The sequence below is a fragment of the Pyrgilauda ruficollis genome, unplaced genomic scaffold, assembly GCF_017590135.1.
Source record: "Pyrgilauda ruficollis isolate IOZ18807 unplaced genomic scaffold, ASM1759013v1 scaffold165, whole genome shotgun sequence".
NCBI lineage: Eukaryota > Metazoa > Chordata > Aves > Passeriformes > Passeridae > Pyrgilauda > Pyrgilauda ruficollis.
Window position 1 is genome coordinate 1,671,858 of NW_024515320.1, and position 18,971 is coordinate 1,690,828.

General features: G+C 46.6%; 2 protein-coding genes across 2 annotated transcripts in view; one reads left to right on the forward strand and one right to left on the reverse strand.

The window, feature by feature from the left end:
- Positions 1–3,672, reverse strand: part of CAPZB (capping actin protein of muscle Z-line subunit beta) — a 67,454-nt gene extending 63,782 nt beyond the window's left edge. Inside the window, exon 1 of the mRNA XM_041463491.1 lies at positions 3,652–3,672. The gene's annotated coding sequence lies outside the window, so the exon portion shown is untranslated. The remainder of the gene's footprint in view (positions 1–3,651) is intronic.
- MICOS10 (mitochondrial contact site and cristae organizing system subunit 10) lies at positions 3,194–18,181 on the forward strand. The gene is made up of 4 exons (XM_041463513.1): positions 3,194–3,330; positions 13,112–13,159; positions 13,712–13,821; positions 17,941–18,181. Exons 1-4 carry the CDS (start codon positions 3,264–3,266, stop codon positions 17,947–17,949), a joined length of 234 nt encoding a protein of 77 aa, XP_041319447.1. The 5' UTR covers positions 3,194–3,263; the 3' UTR covers positions 17,950–18,181.
- The last annotated feature ends 790 nt before the right edge of the window (positions 18,182–18,971 follow it).

The window sequence follows — 18,971 nt, forward strand, 5'->3', positions numbered from 1 at the left end:
CGGCTGTCCCCTCCTGTCAGGAGTTGTGCAGAGACAGAAGGTCCCTCCTGAGCCTCCTTTTCTCCAGCTGAGCCCCTTTCCAGCTCCCTCAGCCTCTCCTGGTGCTCCAGCCCCTTCCCCAGCTCTGTTCCCTGCCCTGGACACGCTCCAGCCCTCCAGGTCCTTGTTGTGGTGAGGGCCCAGAACTGCACACAGCATTGGGCATGCCCTCTGCATGGATCTTCCACTGGACACCAAGGAAGCAGCAATTTTGAAGAATAATAATGGTACTTATTCACTGAGATCCCCAGTCCCACCTCTGCCTTATCTGATGGCCTTCTGCTGCAAACCCAGCCAGTGTCTAACTCCTAGTGAGCAGTACTTAACTCCACACATGACTCTGCCAGGTATATTGTTAACAAAACTGGGGATACAAGGGCTGAACCTATTCAACTAGAAGGTGACTTCCACCAGAGAAATACAGGGCTCATTTTGAAGCTTTCTGGCTTCATTTCCTACATTTATTCATACACTTATTTACTGGAAAGAAAGGAGAGCACAAGGGAGGGAAGGAATCCTGGGACAGCACATGCTGGGCTGTAAAATGCAAAGAAGGTTTTTGAAAACCGCATGTTCCAAACATCACCTTGGAGCCCCACAATAATAAATACTTGATATTACACTGCAAGGGTCCAACTGCCAAGTAACTATAGCAATGAAAAGAAAAGCCTGTCTTTGGACACATTCCCTCCTGCCTTAATTTTTCCCTGGGGTGGGGAAGGGGTACAGAGAATGTGCTCTAGATCCTTAATGGATAACGTTTTCCAGAGCCCCCTCTGATCACTCAGTGACTCTGGGATTTAAAAGCAGCAGAGTGATTTCTCCAAAGGAAGCTGAACATTCAAAACAATTACCCTGAACTATTCCATCCCCTTGGAAAGGGTTTAATGCACCAGGTCCTGAGGTGAGGCTGTCAGGATCCATTGAGACACAGCAACACAACCCTTTATGAAGTGCCTCACAATCCAGCTGCTCACCAGTGCTTCCTTCATCCCAAAAATCAGTGTTTTCCAGGGAGCCCAGCAGCCTGAAAATGAGTAAGTGTTAAGTGAGACTACACTGGCCTGCACTGAGCATTTGTTTTTGCCAACAGAAGACCACATTTCTGGGCTGGTTTTAAACACTGCCTTCTGGAATTTAATTTTCAGGATGAAAATTAAAGAATTATTTTGGAGGCTTCAAGTTATCTTTCCCCTCATGATATTTTCCAGAGCTGTTTGGAAATGGGAGGGTGGAGCTGGCACTGCTGGGGCAGTTTCAGAAAGCACTTCTGTAGCTATTTGGGGAAAAAACTGCTGGATCATGTTGGTATTTTTATAAGTAACTTGATGCGTGGTTCTATTTTGGATACCAACTATGCAGCAATGCAGACTGATTTGAGCAAATTGCAGGGGGAGGAAGAGAAAGGAAGATCCCCTTCCAGAACAAGGGCTGCCTTCTCCAGGGAAACCTCTTGAACCTCCAGGGGCTCAGTTTAAACAGTGCCTTTTAAGATAAGTTCTTAAAAGCCATTTAGATTTTATGAGGAAGAGAAAATAATGGTTAATTGTGATTGTTCTGTGATATGTGAAGGAATTGAACCAAACCAATGAAAAGTAAAACCTTCCCATCATGACTCTAGATCAAAACCAGTTCTACTTTTAAGATAAAGACCTATACCAACAATAACTTAATGAAATTTTTGCCAACTTCAATAATTTTTCACTTCTGTTTGTGGCTTTAGTCTGTAATTGACTTGCAAAAGAACTTCCCATTTTATGAAGCAGCAGAGCTTCCTCCACCTCGATAAAGAAAATTGAACTTGAAGAAATCAAAACAAGTAATCACAGCTAAAATTGCCTCCCAGTGTGAATGGGGACATTGGCACTTGACAAACACCCGGGTTTTTTTTCCACAAGGCTTCTAGAGAATGCCTTCCAGGCAGCCTACACACCATTCGCAACACAAGAATTCATTCTAGTAGGTTTGGAGACATCCAGAGTTGTTGCTGGCTCCACAAAGCAGCAGCAGGCTGCAGGATGGGCTGAAGCCCCACAAGGCAGTGAGAACTCTCCCCATAACCTCCTCCTCTAAAATTAGGAAATAGATAGGGGTGAAATTCTTCCCTGTGAGGGTGCTGAGGCCCTGGCACAGGGTGCCCAGAGCAGCTGTGGCTGCCCCTGGATCCCTGGCAGTGCCCAGGGCCAGGCTGGACAGGGCTTGGAGCAGCCTGGGACAGGGGAAGGTGTCCCTGCCCATGGCAGGGGGTGGGACTAGATGAGCTCTAATATTCCTCCCAACCCAAATCATTCTGCAGTTCTGTGATTCTCATTAGCAACCTATTGTGTGGAATAACTTCTTGAATGGGACTGAATGATCTTGCTGAAATTATTTGGCTCCTTTTCCTAAATAAACAAGAATATGTGGGGCCTGGATTGCTCTTCCTGGGATATTGATAGGGATTGACACCAGCTATCACACACCTGTATCTCACTTCAGGCCCTGAAGAGCAGCCGAGGCCAGAGAGTAAAAATCACAGAATTATTAGGGTTGGAGGGGATTTCTGGAGATCATTCGTTTCAACCTCCCTGCCAAGGCAGGCACACCTGGAGCAGGCGACACAGGAATGAGTCCAGGTGGGTTTGGAATGTCTCCAGAGAGGGAGACTCCCCGCCCTCCCTGGGCACCTGTTCCAGAGCTCTGCCACCCTCCCGGAGTGTTCTTCCTCCTGCTGAGGTGACGCAGGAGCTGTGCGGGATGTTGGACAGGGAAAACCTACACGGGAGTGTGTGTCCAGTGCTGTATACAACGCTGCAGTGAGAAACTCGGCCCTGCAGCACAGCCCGGCTCTTACCATGGATGAGGCGAGAGCCCTGCGGGCAGGGGGGCGGCGGGCGCGGGCCCAACCCGGGCGCCTGCGAGGAGGGAGGGATGCTGCCATAGCCTGAGGGAGACGAGGACTAACAAGGACACAGCGGGAGCTCTAGACGGAGAGACGGAGTCCGGGACGGGCTGGGGACGTGGCGAGCCCGGTCTTAGGGGGGAAATGGCGTTTGGGCCGACTCCTACGGGGAAAGAGGGGATTTTGGGCCGAGCCCAAGGTCGGGCGCGGCGGCCATGACACCCTCCAGTTGGTTACCATGGCAACGACCACGAAATCTCGCGAGATCTGCCGGCACGGGCGATAGGTGGAGCACCAGGTCTCGCGAGAGTTGCGCGGGGGAGGAGGTGAGGGGACGGGCAACATGGCGTCGGAGGGCGACCTGGGCAGGAAGTGGGACCGGTGTGTGGCAGACTCCGCCGTCAAGCTGGGTAAGGGCGGTACGGACACGGCGGAGCGGGAGGGCCCGGGGAAGAGTGGTGGTGGTCCCCCCGGGCTCCCCGAGCCTGGGAGAGCGGCCGCCGGCGTGTCCCCGCCGCGCGAGGCCCACTGTCCCCCGCCGCCCCTGGTTCGCCTTAGAGCGCTTGTGAGCCCGGGAGGGGCTCAGGGTGTCCGGAGGATCCGCCCTCATCGCTGCCCCCGGCGTCCGGTAGAGCCGGCGGCCCCGGGCCTGGCAAGGTGACCTTGGCCGCGGGCTCGGACCCCTGCCGGGCCCGCTCCCAGTTCTGCGCCCCGGCCCGGCCCCGGCTTACCGCGGTCCGGGCGTGTTTGACCTCTGGCTACTCCCTGTGTTGAAGGTAAGAGGTTCCCGTGGGAAATCTGGGCTCCGTAGGCAATCTGGGAGGCCTCCCGGCGGGAATGAATGAGCGGCGGGCAGGCACGACCGGCTCCTGGCGTGCCGCGACCTCGGCCGCCTTCGGCTTTGCTGCGACGGTGGGTTTGGAATCGGTCTGTGCACAGCTGCTCTCACCGCTCCGTGTGCGAGGGGGCTGCGTTTATTAAAAGCAATAGACAGCGTGACACGCTGAGGGCTTTGGCACGTGTCACTTAGTACAGCGTGTGGAGTGTGACATTGAGAAGCGCCGTCCCTGTCCCAGCCCTGTAGTTCTGCCTTTTCGTCAAGCAGGGGAACAGTTCCGTTGGTTTTTTCCCGTATTTATTTCCTTAAAGTGAGAGTTATGCACATGCCTCAGTTTTCAGCCGGAGAGCATTGCCGAGGTTTCACTGAGTGCTGTGAGTTTTAGGGGTGCTGGTGGCTGTGGTGGCAGCACCATGCTCACCCTGTGACCGGCTGCAAAGTGACACCGGGCAGAGCTTGTGTCTTCACAAAACGTGTTTACAAATCCAAATGTTCAAATGCAGCACGTAGAGCAAGAAATGCAGTGTCTGACACAAAAGTTATTCGTTCCATGTTGGTGCAGATGTCTCTTTTAGAACCATAAATAATATCTGGGAAATGTGAATGTTTATTTCTTGTAGCTGCAGTGGTCTTGTGCTTGAAAGCTGATGAGGAACTCGGGGGTTTTAGTTGCCTAATACTTTTCCATTAGAAAAGATGTTTAATAATTTTAAGTAAACTGAAACTTCCATTGTTTATAACAGACCTTTGAAAAGTGTCAAGTGCTCCAGAGCAGTGTTTTTCCGTATGAAATTCTACTCAGGTTTGTCTGACAAACATATCTGGACATGTTTACATTTCCATAGCATTGGTTGCTTTATCATAAAATATTAAGTATGCCAAATTATAAACAAGAACTTGTTCCACGCTGCAGCTGTACATGTCAGAATCCTGTACATCCTCTGCCCTGGAGGCTGAAGGAGGTGGATACGGGGTTGATTTCACAGAATCCCAGAGTGGTTTGTGCTGGAAGGGACTTTACAACTCATCTTGTCCCACCCCTGCCATGGGCAGGGACACCTTCCCCTGTCCCAGGCTGCTCCCAGCGCTGCCCAGCCCGGCCTTGGACGCTGCCAGGGATCCAGGGGCAGCCGCAGCTGCTCTGGGCACCTGTGCCAGGGCCTCTTCTTCCTCACAGGGAAGAATTTTTTTTGCATTATCCAATCATATCCTGCCTCTGTCATTGGGAAGCCATTCCCCCTTGTCCTGTCTCTCCAGGCCCCTGCAAACAGTTTCTTTCCCTCTTTCCTGTCAGCTCCCTTCAGGTACTGGAAGGCTGCAATGAGGTCACCCCAAAACCTTCTTTTTTCCAGGCTGAACAATCCCAATTCTCTCAGCCTTTCCTCCCAGCAGAGCTGCTCCATCCCTCTGATCTTCTTGGTGCCTCCTCTGGACTCTCTCCAGCAGCTCCAGGTCCTTCCAGGGCTGGGGCAGCTCTGCAGGTGGGGCAGAGGGGCAGAGTCCCCCCTTTCCTGCTGCCCACGCTGGGGGATCAGCCCAGGGCACGGGGAGTTTCTGCCTGGGCCGTGTCCAGCTCTCACCCACAGCACCCCCAGGTCCTCCTCTCTAGGGCTGCTCCTGATCTCTTCATGCCGCAGCCTGCACTGATCCTGGGGGCTGTCCTGACCCACGTGCAGCACCTGCTCTTGCTAAACCTCATGGGATTCCCATGGGCCACTCCTGGAGCTTGCCCAGGTCCCTCTGGACAGCCCTGTCCTTCAGGTGTGTGCAGCCCTTAGCTCGGTGCCTGTCCCCAGCCCTTAGCTCGGTGCCTGTCCCCAGCCCTTAGCTCGGTGCCTGTCGCCTGCCCTTAGCTCGGTGCCTGTCCCCAGCCCTTAGCTCGGTGCCTGTCCCCAGCCCTTAGCTCGGTGCCTGTCCCCAGCCCTTAGCTCGGTGCCTGTCCCCAGCCCTTAGCTCGGTGCCTGTCCCCAGCCCTTAGCTCGGTGCCTGTCCCCAGCCTTATTTGGAAGGACAATTACTCACAGAAGATTGACAGAGGTAGTTTTTTGGTTGGGGGTTTTTTTTGGTTTGTTTTTTTTTTTTTTTTTTTTTTTTTTTTTTTTTTTTTTTTTTTTTTTTGTTGAAAGGCTGTAATTTTGGACAAATTATTATTATGTGCTGTTTCCAGGGGACAGAGAGGCAATAAAGAATAGTGTGGAAGAGAGGGAGGTTTATGTGCCCTCATGCCTTGGTTTGTTTGGAAGCTGTTGTTGTTTTAAATGAGTTGAAGGCTGTAATTTTCCTGATACTGGAAGGTAATCCTAGGGAAGCTGTTTGCTTCTTGACTTGTGTGTGTGAACTTGCTGTGTTGAAGTTAATTTTTTTTTCAGGAGAGAAATGTTTTGATGTATGTCTGTGATTGACCAAAATTCAGCCTGGAAGCTTGTAAATAACCCAGTGTAGTGATTTCATTTTCCTCTAATCCTCTGTTTTGACATCTGAAAATAAAATGCTTCTAATTTCCATTTAATAGGGATTTTTTTTTTAAGAGAAAAGGGCACTTTGAATTCTGCAACTGTTAACATGATTTCTTCTGCCTTTCATCATCTGGCTTGCTTGAATAGCTGTTCTGTTAATGGCAAGGATGAAATTGTATTGTTTGTGTCGTTTCACAGATTGGATATTTCAGAAAGAATCATTGTATGGATTGCAATGTCAGTATTTTTAAATAATCCTTCACGTGGTTATGAATAGGATAAAGTCAGTCTATATAATGATAAAACTTGATTACACTTTCTGAAAACTGGATTAGACTTTGTCTAAATATACAAAAATCCTGAAATTCCTGTTTCGAAGTGTTTTTTTGCTTGGCAGTTGTATCATGGCCATCCAGTCTTAGCTACCAGGCCAGAAGGCTTGTTCCAAACTCCTTTGGGGTTTTGTTTTTAGTGCTGGAGAACATGGATATTATGTGAGCACACAGCTGCATTGTTGTGTGAGCTTTGTTGGAACCCCAAGTTATTTTTCCTGGTTGTACAGAAGATTCAGCTCTACTAGTTGTGTCTTGCAGCAGACCAAGTAGTGTAAATATGAACTGCTCATGGCTCAGGCTGTGCAGGGAGGCAGTACAGACAACAGAAAATGTTTTCCTTGGAAGAGGTGGGCAATGCTGTTCTGAGAATAGGCTTTTAGTCAAAATCTAACAGCAATTTTTAGTTATGATGTTAGCAGAGCTCTGAATACAATATCCACTTACAAATGAAGGGGGTAATATCTTCTGTTGGAAGAGAAAGACAGGAAACTCTTTAGGAATCCAGGTCTCCTCCTAAGTGCATTATGCCCTGCTGTTCCCTTGGTTGGCTCTGGATGAGTCAGGGAGCTGTGCCCTGCTGGGGTGTGCCCCACCAGCTGTGCCAGCCTGCTCTTGGTGGCCTTTGGGGCAAGAGAACCTGAGAGAAGAGCTGTGGCAATCCATCTGCAGCCTCTGCAAACCCCAGAGCTCCTAAGCTCTGCTCCACGGGAAATGAGCCCAAAACGCCCCGACTTCCTGAACCTCCGCGTTAGTGCATTGATGAGATGCCAGCTCTGCCTTTTTTGGAGGTGGCATGCAGTGGCAGTGCCCACGGGAAAGAGACTGTAGCCAAGTGATATCCTGAACTTTGGTCCTTGAGAACTTACAGCAGTAGGTGGAAACAAGACTTTGTTTTTTTGTATATCAGAAACAGTTTTCTGAGAAAATTCTTTCAGGGCTGCTGGCACATCCTTGGTGATAATAAATGAATAGCGAGAGGTTTGAGAAGGATCAGGCTCCTTTTCTCTTCACTCCTGCCAGTGAGACACCCCTGAAACTCTTCTTGCTCTCAGTTGCCTCTGCTTCTGAGCTGGGCCAGCAGACGTCAGTACTGGCCAGCCTGTGCTGAGTGGGTGTGAAGCAGCAGCATTGCCAACCCTCACAGCTGGGCTGCAAAAGCCCTGAGAGTGGTGTTTACTCCTGCTAAATCTTTCTTTTCAGCTATGTTACTGTTTTTATTAGCAGAACATGTAACTGCAGTAAGACAAGGTAATGTTTCCTGTCAGAGGGGTATTTTCTGTGTTATGGGAATATTGCTGATTTTTTATCCAGGAGCTTCTAAAGCAAGCACAGTCCTGGTTTGTCTAAAAGCTTGGTGCATCACTGATCTCAGAATCCCAGAATGGTTTGGGGTGGGAGGCATCTAAAGCTTATCCAGTCCAACCTGGCCCTGGACACTTCCAGGGATGGGGCAGTTCCAGCTTCTCTGGGAAATCTGTGCCAGGACCTCTGCACCTTCACAGGGAGGTTGCGCTATGTCATCATAGAGCAGCTTCCACTCCTGTCCCCCTTTTAAAGGAGGGAGAAAACGTTTGTGCCCTCAGGTCTCACAGTTCATTCACCAGTCTGTGGTGTGAGGTTGAAGTTTCTGGTGCAGCGTCACTGTGGTTCCTTGGGACATCACAGACCCTTGCTGCTGCTGCCTGTGCCTCTGCAGCAGTGCTGGTGTTTACCTTTGAGCAGCACTTGACCTGACCCTGAGTGCTTAAGGGTGAAAGCAACCCCTGAAAGCATGTTGGGATTTTTGAATATAATGATATTTGGATATTAATAGTTTGTTATTCCAGTTTTTCTCTGTTACTACAGTCAGATGCTAGTATAAAACAAAACTCTTTTTTTCTGCTTCTTTCTTGAGTACTTGGTATATAATTTCACTGTGTTTTCTTCTAGTGTCCATGCTCATTTTTCTGACTGCTCTGCAAACAATCCACACCACAGGGGAGATGGGAATGAAAGCTTCAAAGTTGGTGTTTGAAGAAAATCTGATTCCTGCCACTAAGACCTTGCAAAGAGTCTGCTTAAAATTAATTCCCTCCGTAAATAAGTGATTTCATGGTCTTGGATTTCGAACTGGTGCTGAGTGCTGCCCTGTGAAGGCCCTGGTGTATGAAGGCAACTTCCCTCCACATTTTTACTAAGCAATTCTTTATGTATCTTGTCAGAGTGAGATTGGAGGCCGAAGCTTTCCGTTTTGTATTAGTGTGTGTGGAATGGCAAAGGAAAAGAACAGTTTTCATTTTGGGATTAAGTAATTGAAAACCTTCCAGCTGCTATAGTAACAGCAGCACATCTGCCAGATGTCAATGAGCATATTTTAATCCTTCTATTTTAAGTTTCAAGCTGTTGAAGCAAAGTACATCTAGGTGTGGCTGTGTTAGTAGCTGCCTCAGCCTGTAGCTACTTGGGTAGCCTAGGAAAGAACCGTATAGTATCACTGTTGGAGTGACTGCTGATTAAATTTATAGAAAAGCTTTTCCCAGATGTTCTTATGGGGAAGGAGCCCATCCTGAAGATTTGTGTTTCTCTCTGAGACACTTTTATGATGTCCTGTTGGGTATACAGCGTGTGCTCTCCTGCGTGTCAGATTGATTGGAGGTACCAGGACGTTTTTCTTGGAAGGTGTAAGAGCCAAAAAAGGAGAAAGAAAAAGTAGTGTTGCCTGGGCTTGCTGCCTAATGCCAATTCCGTGTGGCTGTGCTGCATGGTGGGGAGCAGGGCTGAGGTGTCCACACAAGTGTCCTGTCCCCTGTTGACACTGTAAATGAGTTTAGGCTGGAGTGATGAATGTGGGGTGGAAGAGGCTGTTTTTCTAGTTAAACATTTTAAACTGTCAGAGAAGGTGAAAAATGGGTTGTACTCTTTCCTGTGGCCCTTTCCTCCAAAGAGTCTGTCAGGCAAGAAAGGGAGGGAAAATGTGCCTGGTGTGGATCAAGCCCTTTGCTTTTCCATGTTCGTTTGTTTTTATTGTAAGATAAACCTTTCATGTTTTATTGTTATGAAGTTAAAGCCTGGCCTAGAGGTGCTGATCTTTAGGGGGAACAGCTGGAGCGTCCCCTGGTCAGGTGGGAGGCTCTTTGAAGCGACATGTTGCCTCTTCAAGGGGAAATGGAGCATGTGAGAACTTAAACCTGTAAAACTCATCATCAGCTCTGCCATTGTTTATCTCTGGTGTAACTTTATATAGAATTAAAGTGAAATGCTTTACTTTGCTCCCGAGGCAAGATGGTTTTGCTCCCCCTTGGTCTTGGAGACACAGGAAATGACCACATAACCACAAATACTTTCTAGTGGAATGAAGATGAGTGACAAACTTCCCACAGAAAGAGGTTCTTAACCAGACAGGCTAAGGAATTAAATGTAGCTGAAGGCTCTGGTTTTAAGTTAAAACCAACTTCTAACTGTTCAACCCAAGTAGAAAAGAGCAAATTCTGTACATGCAGTGGCTGGTGTGAGGGGCAGAGCTGCTGTTCCCAGTGGACAGGGCATTGTGATCACAATGGCTTTGAGCACAGGCTGTGCCTTAGTCAGGAGAGGAGTGACCAAAGCTGCCTGTGAGATTAGGAAAGCTAAGGTGCTTTACTGGCTTTGTTTCTCAAGTTGCCTTCTTGCACAGAAGGCCAGAACCCATTAGCTGTCAGATCTCCTCCTTCACTTCTCTGTAGCATTTTCATTACTTAAAGCAAGGTCTTAGCTGACTTCCCATCAATTTTTGGTACTCGTTGTCACTGTAGACTCCTTACAGCTGGAGTAAAGTGCAGTGATAGCCTCTAAAATTGCACAAAAATGCATTTGCATGAAGAAGAACAATCCCTTTAAACAAGCTGCTTCAGAAAAAGCTTTCTTAAGACAGTTTTTCCTAAGTCAGTCATGCTGCACCACATCTGTTTAACAGTGGTGTTGGTGTGGGGGAAGGCCTAGTTTGTGTTTTAGACTTAGTCTGAATTGCAGTTGACATAAATAATAAATTCTTCACCTTTTAAGTGTATCCTGTAGCTTCCCCCATGGCCAACAGGAAGCAGCATTGATGGCATGTGAGTGCAGCCCTTACAGAGGGTCTGTAATGTGAGAGAACATCTGAAGGAGGTGAAGAGAGTACGAGATAATGATAATTTCTGTAAGTAAATGGAAAGAAACTGTATTAATTATAGCTGCTTCCTTAGTGCCGGGTTGAGTTAAGACAAGACAGGAAGCAGTTCACCACCAGGCTGGTGAGAAGAATGTGGGTTTGACTGGTAAAATGGAAAATGTGGTGACATGAGAAACTGCCCAGGCTATGCATGGAGATGATGCAGGATTTGTCATCCTGTAAATCATTTCTCATTGATTAGCTAAGCTGTTTGGATTGGCAGAGGGGGTCTTCCCAGGGACAGGAAGCATAGGACAAGGACTGCTCCCTCGTGGCAGGGCTCCTGAGCTGGGCACTTCAAACAGTCCTGGTGCTGTCTGAGCAGAGAGAATCCCCACCAAGTCCTCATCAGCTCTGAACAGCCCAAAGCAAACCAGCTCAGTATGGGCTGTAGGAACGGGCTGGCAGAGGATCCAGGCCAGGCCGCCAAGCGGGATGGATCCTGGCAGACAGTAATTGCCCTTGATGGCATGAGCACTGGGAGAGCCAGCAGCAGCTGGACCACAGCACAGGCAGGGCAGGGAGGCTCTGCTGGGAGCGGGCTGGGGGCTAGAGGGTGGGCTGTGCCTCTGAGGGAGGCCTGATGTCTCTTCCAGGCTGCGGGTGAACATTGCTCAGTGCATGGCTCTGAACGAGCTGCTCCAAGGAGTGTCTCTTACTGTCTGAAAGGCACACAGCCCTGAGGCTCTGAGCAGACACCTAAGGATCCCAGATTTTCCCTTAGCTGTGCAAATGATTAGGGTGAAAACCTGACCTTCAGTGCAGCACTCGGGCTCTGAAATGTCTGGGGGAGTTATGTCAGGATTGCTTGGCGGGCGGTCAAAGCTCTTCCTGCATGTTTTGTAAACCTACTCCAAAGTTGTAATGACCTGGTAAAGTAGTTACCTCTGGCACAACTGAAAATCTGCAGTAAAATGCAAAGGGTTTTCAAACCAACTGCCTTTTCCAGCTCTCAGTAAATACAGAGAGTAGAGTTGTAACAGAGAGTGAATGTGGGGCGCTTTGCTCAGATCATGTTTGCTTACCTCTGTCCTAATATTCAGGTAATATTCCTAATATTACCTATGTCCTAATATCATCACCAAAAAATGTGGGATGCTCAGTTAAGTACAGGGTGGTGCATCCTAATGTACTGAGGATGTCAAGTATTCTTTGAGTAATCTGTTCTTCAATAGAAACTATCAATATATTTTTTACAAGGAAAAAATATGAAGAGCACAAGGAAACTTAAAAAAAAAGAAACAGCATCCTGTATGCCACGAGAGGACAGGATTCCTTGGCATTGTTCTGTACTCATCCCACTTACTAATGCGTTCAACAGCATCATATGCTTTTAGGAATATGAAAAAAGGATGTATTTTAATTAACAAACTCATAATATTTAATTTCTTGTATTGAAAGGAGGGAATTGAAACCTATAACAGGATGTGTTTGCTGCAAAATAAACCTGAAGCTGTTGGTTTGTTTTTTTATGAGGATGTGCATGACTGATTTATTTTCTTTTTTCAAACTTTTGTACTTCCGTGCCTTATCTAAAATTCTTCTCTTCAGTGGACATGATTAAAGGTAGAATTTGCCCAGTCAGCTGCAAGTTTTCACTGTGATATTTGTTGGATCTTGAGAGGAGTTTTGCAGACTTGCCTGATGTCTTATACAAAATCATAAGCTCACCTTCCAAGGAAAGCAAAAAATTATTTTTAAATATGCTGAGGTTTTTTAGTGGCGCTAAATAATTTTGTTTCAACTGCTGCAGTTATTTCTGTGTATAATATAAGGATGTGAAAAGTCATTCATTCCTAATGTGTTTAAATATGCTCCATAATGAATGTTGTGGATGTGAAAGATAAGCAGCCTGGAGCTTTCTTTGTAAGGTATAGGGTAACACAAAGCTTCAAAGTTCTGCTGCCCTCGGGACACACATTGAAGCACTTAAAGTAGTGAGATAAACGAAATACAATGAGATATTCATCTGCAGAATCTGAAGCTCAAGGACACAATAAGTTTTCATTTAAAGTGTTTCTCATTTACTGACAATGAGCCAAATAAATTTTAATTCCACATTGTAGATGGTGACAGAAATTCAGGAACTTTCCCTAGGATGAGAGTCTGGTTTTTTTCCCCAGATATTTCTGATAATGTACTTATTACATATGTTGAGATTCTAATGTGAATTAGCTGCTTACAGTTACTTAAGAAAACAAGAATTGTTTTTTTCAGATTTGTTATGTAATAACTCTCTGGTTTTGGTGTCTGAAATAACATGTAGCTGGGTAGTCATAGTCTGATGTTCACAGTCTGATATTCCTCAGTTGGAATAAAGACTTACTGTAAAGAACTAGATAATTTTCCATTACTTTGCTTTATCTTTGTTCTCACCTGCTGCATTTCTTCTTACAGGTGCTGGATTTGGATTAGGAATTGTTTTCTCAGTCATCTTCTTCAAAAGTAAGTACACTGCATTAATCTTGTCTGCCTGGCTTCCCACTGTCCATCTGTTGTAGGTGCAGCTAGAAGCCTTTGAGGCACATAGAAGTTAATCAGCTTGTTAGACCAATTCTTCCATTGTTTGGCCTGTCTTTTCCATTGAAATGGAGTTCCCAAAACTTCTTGCTGTTGTGTAACAAGGTTGTTATCCATGGCACCTCCCTGAGCTCCTCCTGTGCTCAGCTCACATCCTGGAATGGCAGGAGAGCCTGAGCCAAATCACTGGAGCCGTGTGTCTCGACATCAGTCTACACCTTCTAGTTCTTCAGCTGTGCTTTAAAACAGAATAACTTTCAGTAATACCTTGAATTCAGACATTACTCTCTTTTAAATTCTAAACACTTGTTACTGTTACTCTTATTCAGTGGTGGGCTGGTTTGGAGGATTTTAAAACTTGAAAATGTCTAGAATGAATCTTCTAGTAATTTGTTCTTTCTTGGTGCTTATAGAACAACATATAACAAACAGCTTTCCTTGACTTCACCTTTTCCTCTGTACTTGCCTCTTCCACAGGAAAGACATGGCCTATTGCATTTGGGTCAGGGATGGGGTTAGGAATGGCTTATTCCAATTGTCAACACGACTTCCAGTCTCCATATCTTCTCCATGGTAAATTTGTAAAAGTAAGTATCAACACATCTGGTTTGACACAGGCCCAACGCCAGGTACCCAGGAAAGCCTGGATTACCTTCCCCTGTCACAGCTGGGCAGAGGAGAGGGGAAAAAATTAACAAAAGGTTCATGAGTTGAGATAAGGACCGTGAGAAAAACATTTCAAGGGCAAAACAAGTTCAACTTAAAGTTGCACAGTGAATTTATTACTAACAAAATCAGAGGAAGATAATGAGAAGTAAAATAAGGCCTTGAAACCCTTTTTTCCTCCCAGCCCCTCCCTCCTTCCCACTGACAGTGCAGGGGGACAGGAGGGTGGGGATCTTGGTCAGTTCATCACCCGAGGTTTTCTTCCCTTGCTCTGCGAGAGGAGTCCTTCCCCTGTGAGACCCTGGGGTCCCTCCCACGGGAGACAGTTCTCCACAAACTTCTCCAGTGTGGGTCCATTCTCATGAGCAGCAGTCCTCCCAAAATTGCTGCAACATGAGTCCCTCCCATGGGTAAACAGTCCTGAAACTGCTGCAGCGTGGGTCACTCTTCCATGGGGTGCAGTCCTCCAAGGACAGGCTGCTCCAGCCTGGGAGCAGGGACCCTCTCCCCACAGAGGTCTTCCACTGGAACACAGCCTCCTCCAGGCATCCACCCACTGCAGTGTGAGCACCTCTGCCGTGGGCTGGGGGTGGATCTCTGCATCCCCAGGGATCCTCAGGGGCTGTGGGTGGATCTCTGCATCCCCAGGGATCCCCAGGGGCTGGGGGTGGATCTCTGCATCCCCTGTGGATCCCCAGGGGCTGTGGGTGGATCTCTGCATCCCCAGGGATCCCCAGGGGCTGTGGGTGGATCTCTGCATCCCCAGGGATCCCCAGGGGCTGGGGGTGGATCTCTGCATCCCCCAGGGATCCCCATGGGCTGCAGGGACACAGTTGCTCCAGCCTGGCCTCACCAGGGCTGCAGAGGAATCTCAGCTCCAGCCCCTGGAGCAGCTCCTCCCCCTCCTTCTCCACTGACCTTGGTGAAGAAAAGCTGTGCACCTTTGTTCTGATGTTCTTCTTAAATCTGTTATCACAGAGGCATTCCCATCATCTCTAATTGGCTCAGCCTTGGCCAGCAGCATGTCCCTCTTCGGAGCCAGCAGGGATTGACTGCTGGACATGAAAAGCTTCCAGCAGCTTCTCACAGAAGGCACCTCTGTGGCCCCCCCGCTACCAAAAAACAGGCTGTGCAAAATCAACACACAATGCTAGCTACCATTGGTTGGTAACTGCTTTATTATAAATCAGATTATGCATTTACATGGATATTCCTCTGCCTTTCCCAGAGGTGTGCTAGTAGGAAGAAACTTGTGTTGCCAAAGCTGGAATGTTCCCCTGTTCTTTAATATCTGGTGTGTTTAACAGTAAATTTACTAGACTGAATACATGGAATTAGTTTAACAGATCCTGCAGGTAGCTTTTCCCACAACCTGAAAACACAATAAAAATACATGTCAGAAAAGCAGAAAAACTAAACTAATATTTAAGGTTCTTCAGACTTTCAAAGACACGAGCTGGGAAGAAACTGAGAGTCACGTCAGGCACGTCAGGGAGATCTGCCTGTGGAAGTAGATCTTTGATCTTCTGTTGGGTTTTGGGTTTTTTTTTTTCAATATGAAAACACTGATCACTTGTAAGTTTTGTGGCTTGTTTGTCTGCATAATAATGTAGTAAGTATGGGGAAAAATGTACCTTGTAAGCAGTTTTGAAGAGGATAATTTCAGTGAGTTCAGTATTAACACTGACGTAAAATACTTTAAAATATTTTACCATACTAAAGTAAAATTTTTAAGAATAGATTTATTAGCATGAACCATTTGTGCACAAATGGCTGGCTGCAGTGCACCAGTCCACAAACGGACTCCATTAGTGTTTTCTTAATTTCTTCATGTGTCAGAGCTGGGCCTGTTCTCATGGTAATTTATCACTGTGGCACCTGGAAACAAAAGGAATGTGTGTGTGTGTGTTTTGGATCCAGAGAGCCATGGCCTGGTTAAATGGTTTCAGTGCCACTGGTGGCGAGGCATCACCAGGACATATTTACAGTTACTTTAGCACTTCAGAAAGTACTGAGGTAAAATATTCTGCCAGGAGCTTCTCATGCAGGACACAGAGTGCAGAAATCCCTCCTGTATGGCTCCTCTGCCTGCTGCAGGAGGCCTGCAGGCATTTCCAGGCTTCTCCTGGTGCTTGTAGAGCTGCAAGTTGAGCCCAGTTCTCCTTGATTGACTGACATGAGCTTTTGCCAGCCTTCTGCAGCCCTACCAGATATAGCTGCTTACAAATATTCTCTCCAGCTGCCCGTTAAAGGCAAATAGTAACAAGATTCACCAACAAATAAAATCTTTGGAGAGCAGTTTAGAGAAACTGACTTCAATGCAGCTGATCAGCATTGCCAGCTACTGCCCAGAATCAAAATTCTGTGGCTCTTCTGGCTGGATGTGTTAACATTAAAATGTGTTAGCACTCCACACCATCCTGAGGGTGTTCCTTCAGTTTATGTCTCCAAAAAAAAGCTGGAGTGACATATCTGTGGCTTCATGTGAGTGAGAAATGCACTGCTCACGTGTTCTGAGAGAGCATTTTTCATTCAAGGATGCTTGCTGCTAGGGATGTTGGGCAGCAGAAAACAGAGTCCAGTCACCCTAGGAAGGGATTTTCTTTGGATTGAGGACTAATCTGGAGCAGGGTGGTCCTTGGGAGCATGAGGTAACTGGAAGGACACTTAGGTGCCTGCATGGCACAAGACAAATACTTTGCAGTGCACTGTCTTCTCTGACTTTCTCTGGCACAAAGAGGCTGAGAGAGGGAAAACACAGAAGAAGCTATCTAATGGTTAATGTCATTAATTCCCTCCCAAATGTCATGTCCTGGGTAATGGCTCCAGGGTTGTTATTACAAGAAAATTATTTCATTTCTCTTGGTTAGGAACATGGAAGATATTGTTGCATTATCACTCATCTGTTTGTTTTTTTTCCTAGAAAAGTTTGTTATAATGAAACTTTGTAGGATTTCATTTACAAAACTGAGTTCTGTTCAAATGCTAACTTGTCAAAATGATAGAATCTGCAAAAAAAGTTGGCTTTATTAGAGGGAAATGTAACACAGATTAACTTGGTCAAAATTATTTCTAGTTTTCTGAACCTGTCAAGTTCACAGGATCACAGGAGAGCTCGAGTTGGAAAGGACTGCAGGGAGGTCATGGGGGTTAGCTGTGAGGTCAGACCAGGTTACTCAGCTCTTTACCCAGTTGGGATTGTTGATTCTTCAGGATCAAGTTCTTAATTCTGAGTTCTGAGTCAAAATGAGAGAGGACAGAGGACCTCCAAGATACTGAATAATGAGGAGATGTCATGGTGACTTTGCAGCTGTTGTGGCTGTAACTTGGATCATCACACTGCCCATCCTTTGGGTTAGAAATTCCATCATGAAACCCCAACACCAGTGCAGGAGCCACTCATCTAGACCAAAAGAATACTTACAGTGCAGAAGGGTTCTAATTTGTGGTCAGAATATTCTGAGGCTTTTTAAGTAATTTGACCAAGTGGTTTTCACTGTGACTTCAGCAGAATTTAAAATCAACATGTTACAATTATTTCAACGCTTAAAATGCTATGGCTGTGACTTACACAACCTAAATTGCCTTGCAAAATGGAAAATATCCTAGTTTTCAGGTTATTTAGCCTGTATTATCACCCAAACTTCCCAGTCCTGTACTTTGATAGGAATGTGGATTTGTATTCATGTGCAAGAACACAAGAAAGCAACTGTAGCCTTTCCTCTTGGTCTTTGTGGCTTTGATTTCAGCCTGATTTCTCTTCAGCCTGTGAATAGTTAACTTGACCAGTAATGTGGGGGTTTTTGAAGTACCCAGTTTATCAGAATGGAGGGTTATGCCTGAAAACATGGCATACTTCTGGCATGAAAATAGCTGCTTAATTCCTCCATATACAGTCTCTTGCTTTAGCAAAGGATGAAAATGCTCCCTTACCCTCTGGAAATGTTACAGAGCTCCATGACTTGCTTTACATCCTGCAGCACCTTCCATGTAAGGAACCCAAATGGCTTTTTAATAATATAAGCCTTCTTGCTTTACAGGAACAGTGACTAATGGCTGAGACTATCCCAGTGGGAAGGAAGGAGAAATCAATGATTATTCCTCAGGAATACTGAAGTGCCCCTGGAATAAGCCAACATTCTTCAGTAACGATCACCAGTAACTCTTTATACTCCAACAAACTGTTTCTGTCTATGAAACAAAGTTCTGTTGCTTGTTTTGTATCGCGTCTGAAAAGTGCGAGGAAGAGCTCTTCTGGGAAATAAATAAAAGAAAAATGGCCTTCTCTGGTGTGTTGACTTTGTATGTGAGTGAGAGAGAGGGAGAATGGAAGGAGAGAACTTCATTTGGAGTAGCCAGCAGCTGGGACCACCTGGGCCACTGGGAGAGCTCCTCAGCAAAGCCAGCCATCGTCTGTTCCTCCCCACTCCTGAGAGCAACCCCCATCCACCATCCAGTTCAAAGAAGCATTCCCACCTCATAAATCACCCACTAGACCCCTGCTGCTTGTGTCGGTGTTTGGAGAGGAATATAAATACTCCTATGTCCTGTTTGTACAGTTGCCCTTTAAAATTGGAATTTTGTCCTCTCAGAAGAGGCAGAATCCAAACGGGTAAATCCAAACTGTGTGATGGATGCAGCAAGGCCCTGCTGTCTCTTGTAGCTTTGGGTCATGGAGTGACCCTGTTTGAAACTTCCCAGGATGGAGGGTGAGTTAAACACATCCTCGTGCCATCTGGCTCTCAGCTTACCCTTTCGGCTGATTGTTTTTGCACCCCTCTTCTGTGGGAGAAACGGAGAGGTTTCAGTGTCTGGCAGTGGGTCACAACTACTTAAAGCTCTTCATTGCCTTGGCAAGACACTGCTCCAGGCACTCCCTTCTTTACATCCACCCAGTCCTTGAGCTGCCTTGTTGGCACGTTGTCTGCTGCTCTTCCCCTGGCTCAGAAGCTTGTCTGCGCTGCTTCTTTACTCAGCACCGTGTTCTAGCTATGGAGATGACTCTCGAGGATCTCTTTTCTTTGTCCCACACTTGTGTGTTGTCCATGTAGCACAAGGAGTGAGTGCATGT

Bases quoted from the DNA above. Each gene is read 5' to 3' on its own strand.
- MICOS10 (XM_041463513.1), top strand. From the start codon at position 3,264: ATGGCGTCGGAGGGCGACCTGGGCAGGAAGTGGGACCGGTGTGTGGCA. The intron at 3,331-13,111 runs GTAAGGGCGGTA...TTCTTCTTACAG, and splicing joins AGACTCCGCCGTCAAGCTGG to GTGCTGGATTTGGATTAGGA. The intron at 13,160-13,711 runs GTAAGTACACTG...CCTCTTCCACAG, and splicing joins CTCAGTCATCTTCTTCAAAA to GAAAGACATGGCCTATTGCA.